This window comes from Sparus aurata, chromosome 7 (genome assembly GCF_900880675.1).
Source record: "Sparus aurata chromosome 7, fSpaAur1.1, whole genome shotgun sequence".
NCBI classification, from domain to species: domain Eukaryota; kingdom Metazoa; phylum Chordata; class Actinopteri; order Spariformes; family Sparidae; genus Sparus; species Sparus aurata.
Genome location: NC_044193.1, coordinates 9091199 through 9106802, shown reverse-complemented (window position 1 = coordinate 9106802; position 15604 = coordinate 9091199). Strand labels below are relative to the sequence as shown.

General features: G+C 39.9%; 1 protein-coding gene across 3 annotated transcripts in view; it reads right to left on the bottom strand.

The window, feature by feature from the left end:
- Window positions 1-13861, bottom strand: part of slc12a5b (solute carrier family 12 member 5b) — a 41893-nt gene extending 28032 nt beyond the window's left edge. For 2 of the 3 annotated variants that reach the window (XM_030424332.1, XM_030424334.1), the window contains exon 1: window positions 13483-13861. In XM_030424332.1, the coding sequence (XP_030280192.1) occupies window positions 13483-13525 (43 nt within the window). In that variant the 5' untranslated portion in view covers window positions 13526-13861. The remainder of the gene's footprint in view (window positions 1-13482) is intronic. The other variant, XM_030424333.1, reaches the window with a different exon arrangement.
- Window positions 13862-15604: the final 1743 nt, after the last annotated feature.

The following is a 15604-nucleotide window of genomic DNA, read 5'->3' as shown; positions in this document are numbered from 1 at the left end:
CTCTAGAACAAGTATTTGTCCGTCCAAAGCTACTGCAAGAAAACACCATGATTCTGACTTTTTTATGAAATAGATAATTATGAATATCATATTTCATTTCTGATCACAGTCTTCCTAAATCCTTACTTCAACTTTCTCAAATGGAAAACAAAACCATTCCTTAGTTTCTGAATGGTAGAGTTCTCACACCTCAATTAAAATGTTTGTTTTTTTTGCCTTATGAGTGGAAATTCAAACACTTCATTAGGGTTACATAAATACTGTAATTAAGGTAAAAAGAAACCCTTGTAGTCTTTGCGTCTGAACATATTCTAAACAGTACATGTCAAATTTTCAAGTCAATGAGGACAAAAATACTTAAATTACAAATGTGTATTTAACTTACATGACAATTGCTAAACACGTATGCTAGCATTTATATATTGTGACAAAATGAGTTTTCCCCACTTGACTTGATCATTTGAGATGTGTTTCCCACGTTTGTTTGGAGTATCTTCAATGAGAATCTTACTTAAGAAGGACAATGTCCTTTTCCAATTCTTTAATTTCGGAGACAGGATGTTTGCATGTCCGCCCACCACCGACTTTTCATGGTGGTAGAATGTCACGCCACAATGGCAGCTGAATAAAAACATTGTTGGTTTGGAGCCATTGGAACAAACAACCAAAGCTGATTTTCTGATGAGGACAGTTTATTTATTTGTTTTAAAGAAAACACACCAGTGAAAACGGACATTTTTTTTTCTGGGTTTTTCAATTACAATTCCAGGACTGAGCAAAAAACAGCAATCCAACACGAAGTGCTTTCTCAGCCCTCAGAATTATTTCCAGTCGTGCATGCAGTTATTTACCAAATGTGAGCAAAAAACAATAGTTGAACCAGCAAAACATTGGAGAGGATGGAGAAAATCATAATTATAATTTAAGCACGACTGCAAAGTGACTTTCTGTGTGGGGTGTAATTCCATTATGGGACCCTGGGATCCTAGTAGTACCAGAAAACCAAACAAAACAACATTAGACAAGCTGTCACCAACTCTCATGAAAAAAAAAACAACCAAATTTAACAAAACATAAGTTTGTATCTCAAAACTTTCCGACCTCCGCGCTCTCTGACTCTTATTCCTCCAAATTCGTTTAGTTTATTAAACATTTTAAAAAAGGATACAACATTTCCAAATCCAGCTGTGCACTGTAGTTTTTATTGGTTTCTAGAGTTGGTGCACAAGTAGTGGAAATATATTAAGCAGCTGGTTGGCGTGTGTGAGGTTGTGGAAACTGCCGACTGCATGTTAACTGTGAGAAAGAAATACATCTCACTGGCTCACTGATGTACTTTTAACAGTTTTTTAAAAAACTAATAGAGTCCTGTGGTACAAAGGATCAGGCTTTGGCTACATAGGCTATGTTCACACTGCAGTTACAAGTGACCTGAATCAGATTTTTTCGCTCATATGTGACCCATATCTGATTTGCTTTTGATAGTGTGAACAGCACAAGTCGCAGATTCAGGCCACATTTAAATGTGGTACTGAATCGGATACGTATCGGATTTTTTTTAATGCGACCGCAATCTGAACAGCCAGGTCACATTTAATGCGACTTTGACGTCATTCTGACCCGCGCTGCACTGTTTTGTAAATGAATGACAAATAAAGTTGTTTGAAAAAAAAGTGTGCCACAGGCGGGAGCGAGCGGGAGCCACGAACATAATCAAAACAAACATGGAGGACAGCAGTGATCCTGCTCGGTGTAACCAGCCACATCCCGTTCCCACCACTCCTGGCTCCGACGCCGCATCCAAATACTCCTCTGTACGGATGTTGCCGCTATTGCTCCGCATAGAGCCATCATTAAAATATGAATTTTCTTTCTCCTCTTCCTCCTTCGTGATATCACCCGCTCACAAATTTGCCGGCTGTCGCCACACTGTTTTTAGCATTAAGCCATACAGTCCCACGTTACCGGTTGCCGTTGCCATGTTCGCTTCCATAAACACCGCTGTGGCGTGATCTCATCAATGATCAACTGCGCATGCGGGTCACTTCAGGAGCGTGAGCTGTTCACACAGCAATCCGTAGACAGGCCGCATTTAAAGAGGTAATGTGAACAGCCAAACAAAAAATCGGATTTGAGCAATAAATCGGAATTGTGCATTAAGACATGCGGTGTGAACGTAGCCATAGACTTTAAAGAAGAATCAATCCTTTTATAGGATTTGTTGACAATAAGGAAAATATACAACATAAGCAGACCTCACCTTTAAATACTTACTCAAATAAACCTCCACTGACACACAGTCTAGTCTAAATCTCCTCCTTAAACTAGGTGATGTGACTGATGTGAGCAGGCTATGAGAGGGAAATGGTGAGGAAGGCAGGATCAGACCATATTATATTTAATAATCTGTGATCTAAGACGACTGAGTGGAAGAGAGATGATGTAGCTCAGTGGGAGGATTAGACGAAAGCTGCGTCACTGTTCCCACTTCTCTTTCTCCGGTTCAATCGCTCTGCTCTCGGAGCTCAAAGTGACGGCCTCTGTCGTGTGATCGTGGTTTTAGTGAAGTCATCAGAGCCTAAGTGAGTCATGTCACTGTGAAGTGCCTGAGAAAGTAGGTGTCACAATGAGAGAGCACAAGAGAGGCGTTCTGACTCTGTGTCTTAATTAGAGCTGAGTGTTCGAGCTGCAGCAGTGGAGGCAGAGGTGGAAACTACACTGTACTAAAGCTTAAGAACCTAAACGTGTAAGATACTCGAGTGAAGTCAATTTCATGCTACTTTTTTACTTCTGCTCCACTACAGCTCAAAGGCTAATATTACATTTTTACGCACAGACAAATTAATTGTTACTTATTGATATAGCTTAAGACCAGGGGGATCCAACCAGTGACTTTCCGATAACAAGATGCTGGCTCTACCCCTGAGCCAAAGTCACCGAGAGGGTTTAGAGGGTCCTACGTAGACCCCAAGATAAAGGGTTATACCAAAAACCCCAAGTGGCTCTACGGTGTAAAGGGTCCAACAGAACCATCTCCAGAGGTTCCACACTGAACCTCTCCACCTTCTAAGGATGCTTTACAAGAATCCAACCACATGGATCTTTAGGAGAACACTTTTATATTCTGAGGGTTTCATCTAGAACTCACCCAATGGGCTCTATGGAGAACTCTTTGTAAAAAAAAAAAAATAATAAAATAAAAAGGGGGGGGGCAGTTTTACAGAAGAAAATGGTTCCTGATCGATCTCAGCCCTTTACAAAGAACTTTTTTAGAAGAACAGACTACTTCTTCAACAACTTTTGTGACTTGAACACTGGAGATGCTGGTTTCTTTACCTGTGGGTGATGTTTCTACCGTCTCAAAGCTGCTGCCATTATTTATATAATAAACAATATACGTGTTGGACCTATTTGCTTGTTAGTGTTCAGTTATAATTTTTGCTAATAACAAGTATTATTTTATGATCTAGATGTTTGCTTTATGTTTGATATTTAGTTTTATTGTTTATTTTTTTTAGCATGTTTAATTTTGTCTAGTAAAATCTATTCTAATATTTCATCTTGTTTTTGTTTTGTTTGCAAATTTGGGTCACACTGTGGGCACCCTCAGTTATATAGGGAGAAGCATATGTGTAGGACCATGATGCATCTGGGCAGGCCTCTGTGTTTTTTTTTTTTTTTTTTTTTTTTACCAGAGCAGGAGAGGCATGCAGGTTAACTTTGTTCTTTGTTCGCTTGCTTGCTTTTCGGGAAAGCAAACGATGAAAACGAAAAGGAACTTTGAATGGACATTGAACTTCTTTTGCCTGCATATATTACAGGCCCAAGATGCAGCAGTGGCTCTTTGATTTGCATTTTGAAGTTTGATTTAGATAATGTTGACGTTTTATTTCACTAAAACCCAACTGGAATCCTTTTTTATTTGAGAGCCACTATTTGAACAAATTCTTCTTGGTTTTAGGGCCACAGTTTGACTATTCTTTGGTAATTGTTTCACACTTACAATTGATCTATTTCAGTCTACCTACACATAACAGACTCATATTGGAGACGTTGAAAGAGCAGTTAATTTCATCAGTCAAGTATGCTGACGTCACACAAACTGACATGATTAATCTACTTTCAACCCGTCTCATTTCAGCACGATGACATACATTAAGGTTACAGCATGCAATGTCAACAGTGCAGCGGTGTTACATCATCTACAACAGGCTATTAAGTATTTAGTAGGTGACATGACGCGCAGAGTTTCATGGGGTGCACGTGGGTTGATTTTCAAATTAAATGGGCCGAACACAGGATACATACAAGAGGCTCATCGGATTGGATCGATTCATATAAATGTGCACGAGATGTCACTGACCTTTCTAATCGAACCTCGACATTCTGACCTTCTGACTCTCTATGGATTAAAGTCAGTTTCTGTCACTCTTCATTCCGCTTAGTAATTGAAGCGAGGGGACAAAAAGTCAGAGGATTACTTACAATCACTCACATGACTTATCTTCCTGTTTACACTGTTCTAAACCCCACGACTTCCCCAGTAATACACTTCCGTCACAATCTGGAGAGATGGACGTGTCGAACCTGTATCAGTATTGTTGAATACTGTAGAAAAATGTCCTGTGTGTCTCCTGTTGCGACCTGTCCTGTTTAAACTGAGGATAAATCAGTGAAATTACAAGGAAGCTGCAACATTAAAATCCTATATGTGGCATTTTAGAGCAGCTTTACATAATGCAGCAATGAATTAATACCTGATGCACATTTGCTCTTGTTTACTATAATTCAGCCGTAGAAAGGAAACATTGGTGCTACACAAGTAAGCTTTTAAATAACTGCATTTTCTGCAGTTTCTTACAGTACAATCATAGCAACAATACTAGTGCTTCTGCCATTTTGATTAAACTAATATTAAGAATATTTAGTACTGGGCAATGTTATGTCCTATTTCAGACTTCAGCTACGAGTCTGGCAAAGACAATGAATCATATCTGCATGAGGAGGAGGAGGAGGAGGAAGAGGAGGAGGAGGAGGAGGAGGAGGTTTTGCCAGTGCATCATTCAGTCACCTATGCTAATGTGTCAGATGACCCCTCTCTCTCAGTGAAATTGCAATGGTGGACGCTCTGCATTAACGTATGGGCAATCAGGCAAATTGATTCAGATTCACACACACCAGTGGATGAGCTAACGACATCTGGCAAGTAGATTAAGTCCATATCAGCGAGCTGTGGCTGTGCAGGAGGTGCAGATATATCAGACTAACAGAGGAGTAGTTTGATATTTATTTTGGGAAGTATTTGACTCACTTTTGAAAAGGGGTTAGGGCCTTTACAGACTGGAGGGCCTGTTTTTGTTTATTGACCCATCACTATTTTTTTGTCACAAGCACTTTTCACAGAGACCACGTTTAAATTTTTCCGAGCTCTCGCACTGCGCAAAATGCAATGAGAGACCCGTTGAGTGTTTATATTTGTCATCACTCATTTTTATATGACAGAAGACACAAAATTCTAAAGACCTTGTAAAAAAGGTGACTTGGGTAATGAGTAACCTGGATTGCTCTCTGCACAGACAGGCTGCTATATATGTAGGATTTACCGATGGGGGCAACTGAAGCTGTTATATCCATCTGGGCTCTCTTTAAATCCTCCACACTACTTTGATTAAAACAGTCATTTTAGCTCTCAGAACATGGGCCTATCACTGCCTCGATCGGTAAGTTTGTAATTTTGGTGTTTTAACGAATTGACACATCAGCTGAAATGACCAGGCTGAATGTGAACTGTCAGCAAGCCAGCCGGTCAGTGCTGCAAGGTGACCCGAGAGACCCCTTGGGTCATCTGCAAGCTGGTGCCATTTTCCTGCAATAATTATCATTTATAAGTAAAAATATACCTCTGTTGCAAATTCACAATATATGGAAGCATACTGTTGCAAACTTGCATGGCTGCCAGTATGAATAGTTTCGATCCAAAATCTACGCAGGCAAGTATTTCAAAATGTTTTTTGGGTGTTTGTTTGTCACTTTGCCGATGTATAAAGATATTGAGATGAGAAGATCGATACCACTCTCATGCTAAATATGAAGTATGTGTTATATCTTGTTTTCTTAACCACTGTGTAAAAAATATGCAGGACCACAAACGACGCCAGCAAATAACCTCACATAAGAAAACACAACATAAAGTATTTACACGCTAAACAAAAAGATGTGTGTGACCATTTTATGAGCTTTGGAGGTTGTGGTGGACATATATTTTGCCTTTTTTCTGTCTTTGCACAGCTAATCAGGTGCTGAATCTACAGTAGCATTATATTTACCATTCAGACAGGAGAGACGTATGGTCACAGCAGTAAGTACAATGAAAACAAACAGTCACATTTCTCATACACACAGGCCAGTACATCTGATTCTCATTCCGAAATGTTGAAAGAATCCTATTTTAAAGAAACACTGAGCTAAAGTTGATTTTATGCTTCCTCAACCGAAAGCTCTGCATTTGTTCCGCTCATTGTTACTCAACACAAAGACTGGAAGTAGTTACCCTCAGTCAGAAATGTAAAAAAATATTATCAAACTTCCCGTCTAGCAAAGATGAGAAACAGCAGACGGCATCTTTCCACAAATGTTGAAATATTCTGTTAAGTAGAATAAATTGATTTGTTCTGGGTGTTCTTTGTTCTGTCAGCCGTTAATCATTCATCTGAGAGAGGGATTGAATTGAAAAGCAATTTGGTTAAAGCAACTCTGTGACAAGTGATTCATTCCAGTAATGTACACTGAGTGATAACAGCAACCAGCATCCTGTAGGGCAGATATTGTCCAACGTGGGGGCCCAGTAACGTCAACAGGAGAAATCCCAGGGGTTACGGGATAATTAACAGGATATGAAAGCAGGAAACTACATGAAATGTTTGTCAGATTTTATTAGTGTGACTTGTTGGATTCTTCTACCTCTTCAGGCCGGTTCAAATAAAGCAATGTCGGTCAGTCCACCCTGTTGGACCAGATTGAAACATCTCAACAGTGATCAGAGGCACTGATACAAGTTGTGAAATCTTGACATTCATGGTCGACAGGACAGGTGGTGATCAACTGACTTTTTTCCAGCACTATCACATGAATGCAAATTGCACACACTGACATGAAAGACAAAAGCCATATGTTATTTTTTTGTCCAGTGTGTGAGTGACATTCGTTAAGGCTTGTTAGAGGTAAAATCCCGTAAGAGAGGAGCGAGAGGCAAAGCCACAATATCTTCACATCTAGCACGGAGGGGTCGAGGTTTATTTCGACAAAACCAGTTGGTGATAGCTGAAACACTGACAAGATGAACCAAGACTTTTTTCTTCAGAAGCTGTTTCTGGTTGAACAAAAAGGATTTTACTCTCTTATTAAAATGGTCCATCTCTGGAAGGATTCTTTCCAGATTTTTTTTTCAGAAACTTTAAATGATAATGTCAAGCCTGTCAGTGGCAATAACTTTTTTAGTTAATGATCAAAGTTGCCAAGAGGGATAACATCGCAGCCTCTGCTGCTGGCTGAGGCGATCCACTGGACCATTAGTCAGTCACACACCAAACTATGTGCACATAATGTGACACACTGTCACCACAAGTTGCTCAGGAAATTGGATTAGCAAAAATCAAAGCTTGGCATTTAACTCAATTGTTGTATTTTGTCCATCTTCATGTTCTTGTTACAAATGACTGACAGCCTGCTTGCTGTGTGGTTAACTTACAGTACCGTCCCATCCACATTTAACATGCTTCCTCAACCATGACGACAGCATCATGTAACTCAAGATGAGAACGGGTCACTGCATCCTTTGTCAGTAGTGAACACATCATTATACACATTCTCACCATCATGTCACCCATTGGTTTGTGCACTACTGCTGAGTTTTGCACTATGGTCATCACAATCTTGGCTTTTCTGAACCTGGATCCTGATGGGAGGGTGGAGCTTGGAGCTTGATTTGGTTCTGCGTTAAAGCCCACAGACATGCTGTGCTATCGACTTGTCTATAAAAGTAGCAATGCCCAAATAATACTCTTCTTGTTGTCTGTTTTACTGTAAATGAAACCATCACTTACAAAATGAACATCATGCTGTATTGAAGGTGACTTGAAACAAGCGATTGAGACCACAAATTCATCAGGAAACTGTTTACGGAGGCATTGATTCAAATGAGAAGTAGGGTCATTTTCTCATAAGCTTGCATGAGATGAGGCTTCTTTTTGCAACCAGTGGAGTCGCAGCCCCCTGGGCCCATTTGCACTGGCTTTCACTCTTTCGTTATTTTATACAGTCAATGAAAAACAAACACATGTTCAGCTAGAAGAGAGAAGGGAGAGCTAGGTCGGAGGATATGATTTACTCGTTAGGACCATGTTTGTGCCCTTTTTGCTCTGCTGAAATTAATAACCAATCCTACTATCAATGACTAAAACAATTAGCACGTTTCTGCTCATGCATGTTTGAATGCATTCCTGTATCACAGCCAAAAATATGTAGCATCCATGTAGAGTGTTGTGAGTGCAGTCATACTATATACTGAGTGTGTGTGTTTGTGTGTGCACACACCTCCAACCGAGGTTTAATCTCTCTTAGTCTAAACAGCCCTAAGAGGACAATTCCAGACCATCTGCCCCCCGAGCTCTTATTGACTGACAAAACGACAAGGACATTGAGACGGATAGCAACATCTGCATCGTCTGTCATTAATGTGTCAACAGACCGTTAAAACAAACAGGACTCCTGCCAAACATCTAAATTACACATTTGATATTAAAAAACAAACAAACATCAGACTTTTTCTTTTAACAATTTGACGGAAAGGATTGCATTGCATTTTGTTTAAATCATTAATTTATAATTTACTTAAGTTTTTAATACATCAGTCTGCAGTCTGCATGTCCAAGGCCACAGTAAAGGGAATTTATTTGGCTGTTTTAACTCTTTTTTTAAAAAAAAAATTTTTTAAAGGAGGCATATTATGCTTATTTTCAGGTTCATAATATTTTTGGGGGTTGCTACTTAAAAAGGTTTAGATGCTTCAGTGCTCAAAAAAGGCATCAGTTTCCTCTGTCTGACACTTTGTTTCAGCCCCTACGGTGTCATTAAGGTCCGCCTCCTGAATACCCACTGTGCTCTGATTGGTCAGCTTACACGTGCCTGAGCCAACATCACTCACCATGTCTCCAGGCGGCTCTGTCTTGTTTCCGGCCTCCAGTTACCTTCACTTCTACAGTGAATTTGAGCAAATGCGTGACATGATGATGTCATGAAGTCACTGACGCGAGACTTGTTTCAGAAGCTGTGTTTCCTGGTGGAGAGAAGAGCTCCTGTTGGTGCAGAATTTGGGCTTTTTAACTTTCAAGATATTTTGAATGCACAAGAACTGAAGTAAAAATTTGCAAAAAGGAAAAAAACACAATAGTTCCCCCTTTAATATTACATATCATCCGTTTTTGTTTGCACTCATTTTCTGCACGTAGATTTGTTTTTCATCTCTCAACTCCAGTATTATAATACAGTAAAACCCTCACTGCTGACCTAGCATTGCTAACATATGGTGTCATGTCATGCTTTTATACAAACGCTGCCAAAGATTCGACATTGACATAACCTTTGTTTATCTCCTGCACCAGCTGCTCCAGAGTAAACAAGCTGTATTTTTTTTGGTTACAGCTCCATCGTAACCCCTGTGACTCTACAGGACTGTGGACATGAAGCGAAAGGAAACAGCTTTACCCTTGTTTAGGACTTTACTATACTGTATGTTTGCTTGGTTTGACAGCTCAGTGATTCAATCAGGATCTATCACTCTATCCTGATTTGTTAAAGGACACTTTAATATTGTAATATTGTATTAGTATGCAATAAAAGGTGGATTGGGCTCATACTTAGGTTTCGTTTCAGCCAGTGGCTACATTTCGGCTAAAGCTAGTAAAAATGCTAAGATAACATGAAACAAGACCGTGAACAGTTATCTCCAACAACTTCTCCAACCAGCTAATTCATTACACAGATGTCAATGAAAAACTAGTAATATAAAAAAAAACTAACACTATTTCCACCACTCTGCACCGTTCCACAACACCTTTAACTTCAGTCTCAAAGTTCTCTGGGATAATGACACAACAACTGAACCTAAGTCTCGTGAAGGTACGAAATATTACAGCATAATTATTTAAATTACACTGTAGAGTTGTATAATTTAAACTCGCAGTATAGTCTATTTTTTAAAGAGAAACAGTTGACTGCTATATTATATATATATATATAAAGGAAATAGATTTAAATCCTCCCATGAGGTAGATCGTACTGCAGGTTACTTACCAGTTCATAAAGGCTTCACTATGTGTTGTACAAAATGCAAAATGATAATGAGTCCTTAATGGGGAACTCAACGATGTGTAGAGCAACATTTTAAAGTGATTTATGAATCATTAGACAGAGCTGAGGGGGGTGTAGGATATATGGAACTGATCAGGAAAGTAATTTAGAATTCTAAAAAAAAAATCAATCTTTTTTTACAGAAAACTAAATTAACTTAAATGTTTTGAGGCGCAAACCTGCACCAGGATTGAACCATCTATGACAAATTCCTCTTTTCACCTCACAATCACTCCTGTTGAGGTTATTGATCACAACTCATCAATTTTTATAGCCAGGGGCAAGCGTCCAGCAGCCTCCAGGGAACTCATAAATCTTCATCTTAGCCTCTCTGTTAAAACAGGCAGGAATATAATAAGACGGTGAGATGGTATCAAAGCTATCCTAGCTTTAATATACTCTTGTTCCGTATGATCTGTTCTTGACACGGTCACTTGCACCGCGAACACGACCTCATTTTCACCCGTGTGGTGTAGCTCAAATTGTGACCTATAAAAAGGGAAAGGTCATTGTCCCTCTGCTGTGCAGTCTAATACCCACAAGGAGTTGAAATTCCTGATGTATAACTACAGTTTTTTTTTTGCCTCGTGAAAATGTACATGTGACTCATGTCTTAGGTGAATCTAAATATCTCTTTTACTTTCAGGTTTATTCGGTTCTCAGCTGTGCTAATCGCATGGCTGTCAGTTGGTCAGTCCACCACTTTGGTCAAAACTGAAATAATTCAACAGCTTTTGGATAGCTTGCAAATACATTTTGTATAGATATGTATGGCCCCAGAGCGTTATTTTGGTCATCCCCTCTCCTGTCACTATCAGGTCAAAGTTTTTGTCAACATCTACTGGATAAATTGGCAAACCTTGAACAGACATTCATGGTTCTATTATGATATATGATAATGACATTTTCTGATACATTCATTCCGCTTTCACACCACCATTAGAAGACAAACATCCGTTGGTTTATTACTTTAGTTTATGAAAAAATACCTGCAAAAACAATGACATTAAAAGCGCCTGATGTTAGCATTTAGCATCTGGCAACCTCACAGTTCCATCTGCATGGCTGTTTGTCTAAGAAGAACAAGCTTAATCTGTTGCATACAGTCATACTGAGTGCAATGTTGTGAAACGTAGTCACATTCACACTACATGTATATTATCTAACTTATTCAAGGAGACAGTGATAAAGTTATGGGTGAGAAGGTGACTGCAGTTTGAGACTGTGTTTCAACAGTTGTAAGTGTGACACCACTGGGTATTTTAAAGAGACACTAACCTGGTTTGTGCCGAAATACAGGTTTTTGGACTTCTCCAGCTGTGTTTGTGGTGACCAATACAGGTATTGTAAGGCAAAACATGATGTTTTTCAAACCTGAACCGAGTAGTTGTTGTGCCTAAACATAACCAGAGCATACACACAATCTTGTCACAAGACAAAGTAAAAAAAAAATGAGCCTAAGGAAATGTAAAGGTGCAACATAAAGACATGTTTCAACATAACTGGGGTTGCAGAAAAGGTTACTAAACTCTGAAAGGAGGAGAATGACTGAAAACTCAGTTTTCCACCCAGTTTCATGTTAATGTTCCAGTAATCCAATTTTCTGCCTGATTACTTGTAAACAACAGGCTTTGAGAAGAATGATAAGTTGCTAATACACATTTGCTTTGCATGTGTGGATATCCAAACAGATCCCATTCTGTGTCGTGCAAGGGAAAAATCTACCACAGACCCACAGCGAGTGAAAAACCAGTAGAGATCTCTCCAAGACTGCAGGTAAGCAAGCTATGTCTCTCTCTCACTCTCTCTTAAGCTGCACACATAAAACAACAGGCAAAGAGGCAAGTGTCCAATGATATTCAGCGGACTAGCATTTCTACAGTGCTTCTCCAGTCTACAGATCGCTCAAAGTGCTTTACAACACTTGTCACATTCACCCATATGCTATAACAACAACATTAGCACAAACAGGCTGGAATTTCGATTTAGTGCTCATTTCATATTTTTCTACAGGAAAAAAGGACTTCTTAATCCCTCTTTACGGATAGATGGAAATCCTTTGAGTGCATGCGCACAAACCCAGACTTGTGCTGTAACTAACAATTACATTCATTTTAAAGTCTAAAAAATGGTAATTCATGATTTCTCAGAGCCCAGCTCAGATGTATCCAATTAGCTCATTTTGTGTGAACGACATTCAAAAACAAAAAGCAAAAGAAAAACAGCAAATCCTTACATTTTAGAAGCTGAAACACAAAAGATACTTTTGCTTGAATTGCTGAAAAGATGAATAAGAATATTACAAAATATATGAAAAGGTGTCATCCAAGATGAGTTTTAGCCACACTCATGCACACATGCATCCTTATGAAAGGCAGATATTGCCCCTGGCGAGATGTTTTTGATGGAGAGAGACATGAATGGGTAACTGGCTTCCCCAGACACTCTGTAGGGGCTGCACTCAATCCACTAAAACCTTGTTGTTGGAGTGCTTGAACTGTTAAACACGGAAGTTTCAATCCACAGGCACCGGATGCACCCCTGGTGGACCACATCTGAAAAATATCTACTGATGTCAAATGCATTTATCCACTGACTAGAACATCAAAACAGCGGTGAACCAGCAGGACAGGGAGGACACAGTTGAGTGAACCTGGTCGAGCAGATGGAGTGTGCTGTATGAAACCTGAGAGGTGCCAAGTAAGGATGTTACAAAGTGGACGGACCCTTGACTGGAACACCTGTTGTTTCCATTCACCAACCAGGTGGAATATTGATAACTGTGTCTAATGAACCCTGTAAGTACAACTCAGACATACAACTGAAAGAATGTGCATGTTCCCTCTGTCCATCCTCGTCTCTTGACTCACAAAAAGGCAGATGCAAGGACTAACACTTATCTCTGCATCCCTGGAATGACATAATCTCCTTGCCCTAACTTTCCCCTAACTCGCACGTGTGCACTCACACATTCGGCGCCCTCTCTCTCACACATACACAAATTCAGGCATCTGCATCCACATACTCCCACACGCACTCCCCTCTTATCAGTCTGTGGCAGGTTTCGTCACTCACCCTGGCTGTTGGGTCCCCCCTCTCCCTCCTCGCAGTCCGTCATGTCGCTCAGCGTCCTCTCTCTTCCTCAGGCTTTGCGCACTGATGCTGTTGCTTAGGAAAAACGTCAGCCTCGGACAAGATGCACTTCTGCACTTGCTACCTCTTTCCTCTTGCCTCTGGTAACTCAGTTTAAAAAACTAAAATCAGTAGAGATATGAAAGCAATTTTTTATCCCCCTTTTTTTTTTTTTTTTACCTGTCTTGTCTGTTGCCTGATTCCTTGTGTCTCTCTGCAGGAGGAGGATGGAGAGACTGAGAGCGGCTGCAGGGGAGAGTTGACGATGGTGCTCGGTGTCACTCACATGCACGCTCTCGGTCCCCGTGTGCCACTCGCCCCCCCGGCCAGTTTAAGCCTGATGACTACATTCATCATGTATTCAGAAGGTATTATCCCTCCCTCCCTCCCTCTCTCTGTCCCTCACGCACATTCATCACCATCATCCATCTCATCATGAGAGAGGGATGGATGGAGAGGGATTGAGAGACAGAGGGGATGCACATCAGATGACAAAGTACTGCCTCCTGAGATTAAGCATCTCCTTTGATGTTCTTTTCAAATGCAAGATAAGGTTCCATTTCAGTTCTGTGTATTCATCCCTCTTTTGTTATTGCCCCCCCACACCGTGATTCTCTCTTTTATATTTCCTGCGTGGCCATGGCCCATTATATGAAGATGGGCTGTAGGCTACACTTGTATAACTCTGAACTTAAAATGCAAGCCTCTAACTGTAACCACACACACACACACACATGCGCGCACACACACACACACACACACACACACACAATGGTTGAACTGCCGTAGTGTTAGCGTTATTTTGTTGTCTTGGATAAAAGCGTGTCAGAGACTTTTATTCAGAATTTTAATTCTTAATCTTTATCTATAAGACAAAACTGAAAAGGGAAGGTCAAGCCCTTGGCCGCTCTGATTGGACTCATAGGCAGTGATGGGAAACCATTTTATCATTGCGTCATTTTTGACCTCCTTGATTTAAGTGCTGGATTTGATCATGCTGATTGGTTTAAACTTGTAGTCAATATTTCCAGAAAAGCCCTAAAATCCTTCCATTCCTATTCAACAGTGAGACAGTTTTTATTATACGTAAGTATTGGTGGACGAATATCAAATCCCATCATATTTCATATGGTGTTCCACAGGGTTTAATACTCGGACAACTCTATTTTTTCATTATACTTATATTATACTTGAAAGTCAAATCATACAACAAGACAATGTAATTTTATTCATAGCTATGCGGACAACACACAACTCTACATGTCATTAACACCTGATGATGTCAATAGTATAAATCGTTTGACCATAAATCTGGTTTCTTTCATTCTTTTACATCTGCCCATGTGCACAAAACGTAAAAGAAATCGGATGTTGTTTAAATGCGATTGGATGCGAATGGATTTTCAGCTCACATTCATAGTGCAGGAGAAGGAGAGCATTATTTTGCATGTGTTATATGAAAGGTAGAGTAATGTTATTGTGTCTTTCCTCTGCAGCCATGTTGATTCTGACCCATAATGCTACTGACCCATGACATCATCTCAACAATCCCCACAATCCCCTCAACCAAACGCTTGTCCTGTTACACTCTTCCACTAAATGTCAGACACATTTTAAACAATAAACCATATTCATAAAAATTGTAATCACTTTTCAATGGTCTTTATGGATTTCTATCAATGAATTGTAATTACTGCACTGGGGCTCACATCAAAAATCCTGAGCTCAAGTTGTAAAAAAGGTATGGAGAGGCGGTTGATGAATAAAAATAACAGGTTGTGACAAACAATGAATGAGAGGAAAAAATGGATGTGGAACAGCAGGTTGATGAGCTGCAAAAGAGACAGAGATACACAATAGGGAGAAGTTTAAAGTAAAGTGAGGAGAGGCCCGAAGACGACAGATAAGACGACCAAGAACGAGCCACGTGCAGTTGGGCTGTTAATGAATAAAACACTGCGGGATTACACGTTCTTTTATGATGTGTGTATCATCCCATACTGAAGTTTAGAGAGCTTCTCTAATCCACACCACCTGCCTAGTGATAGCCTAAAGATAGCCTGGC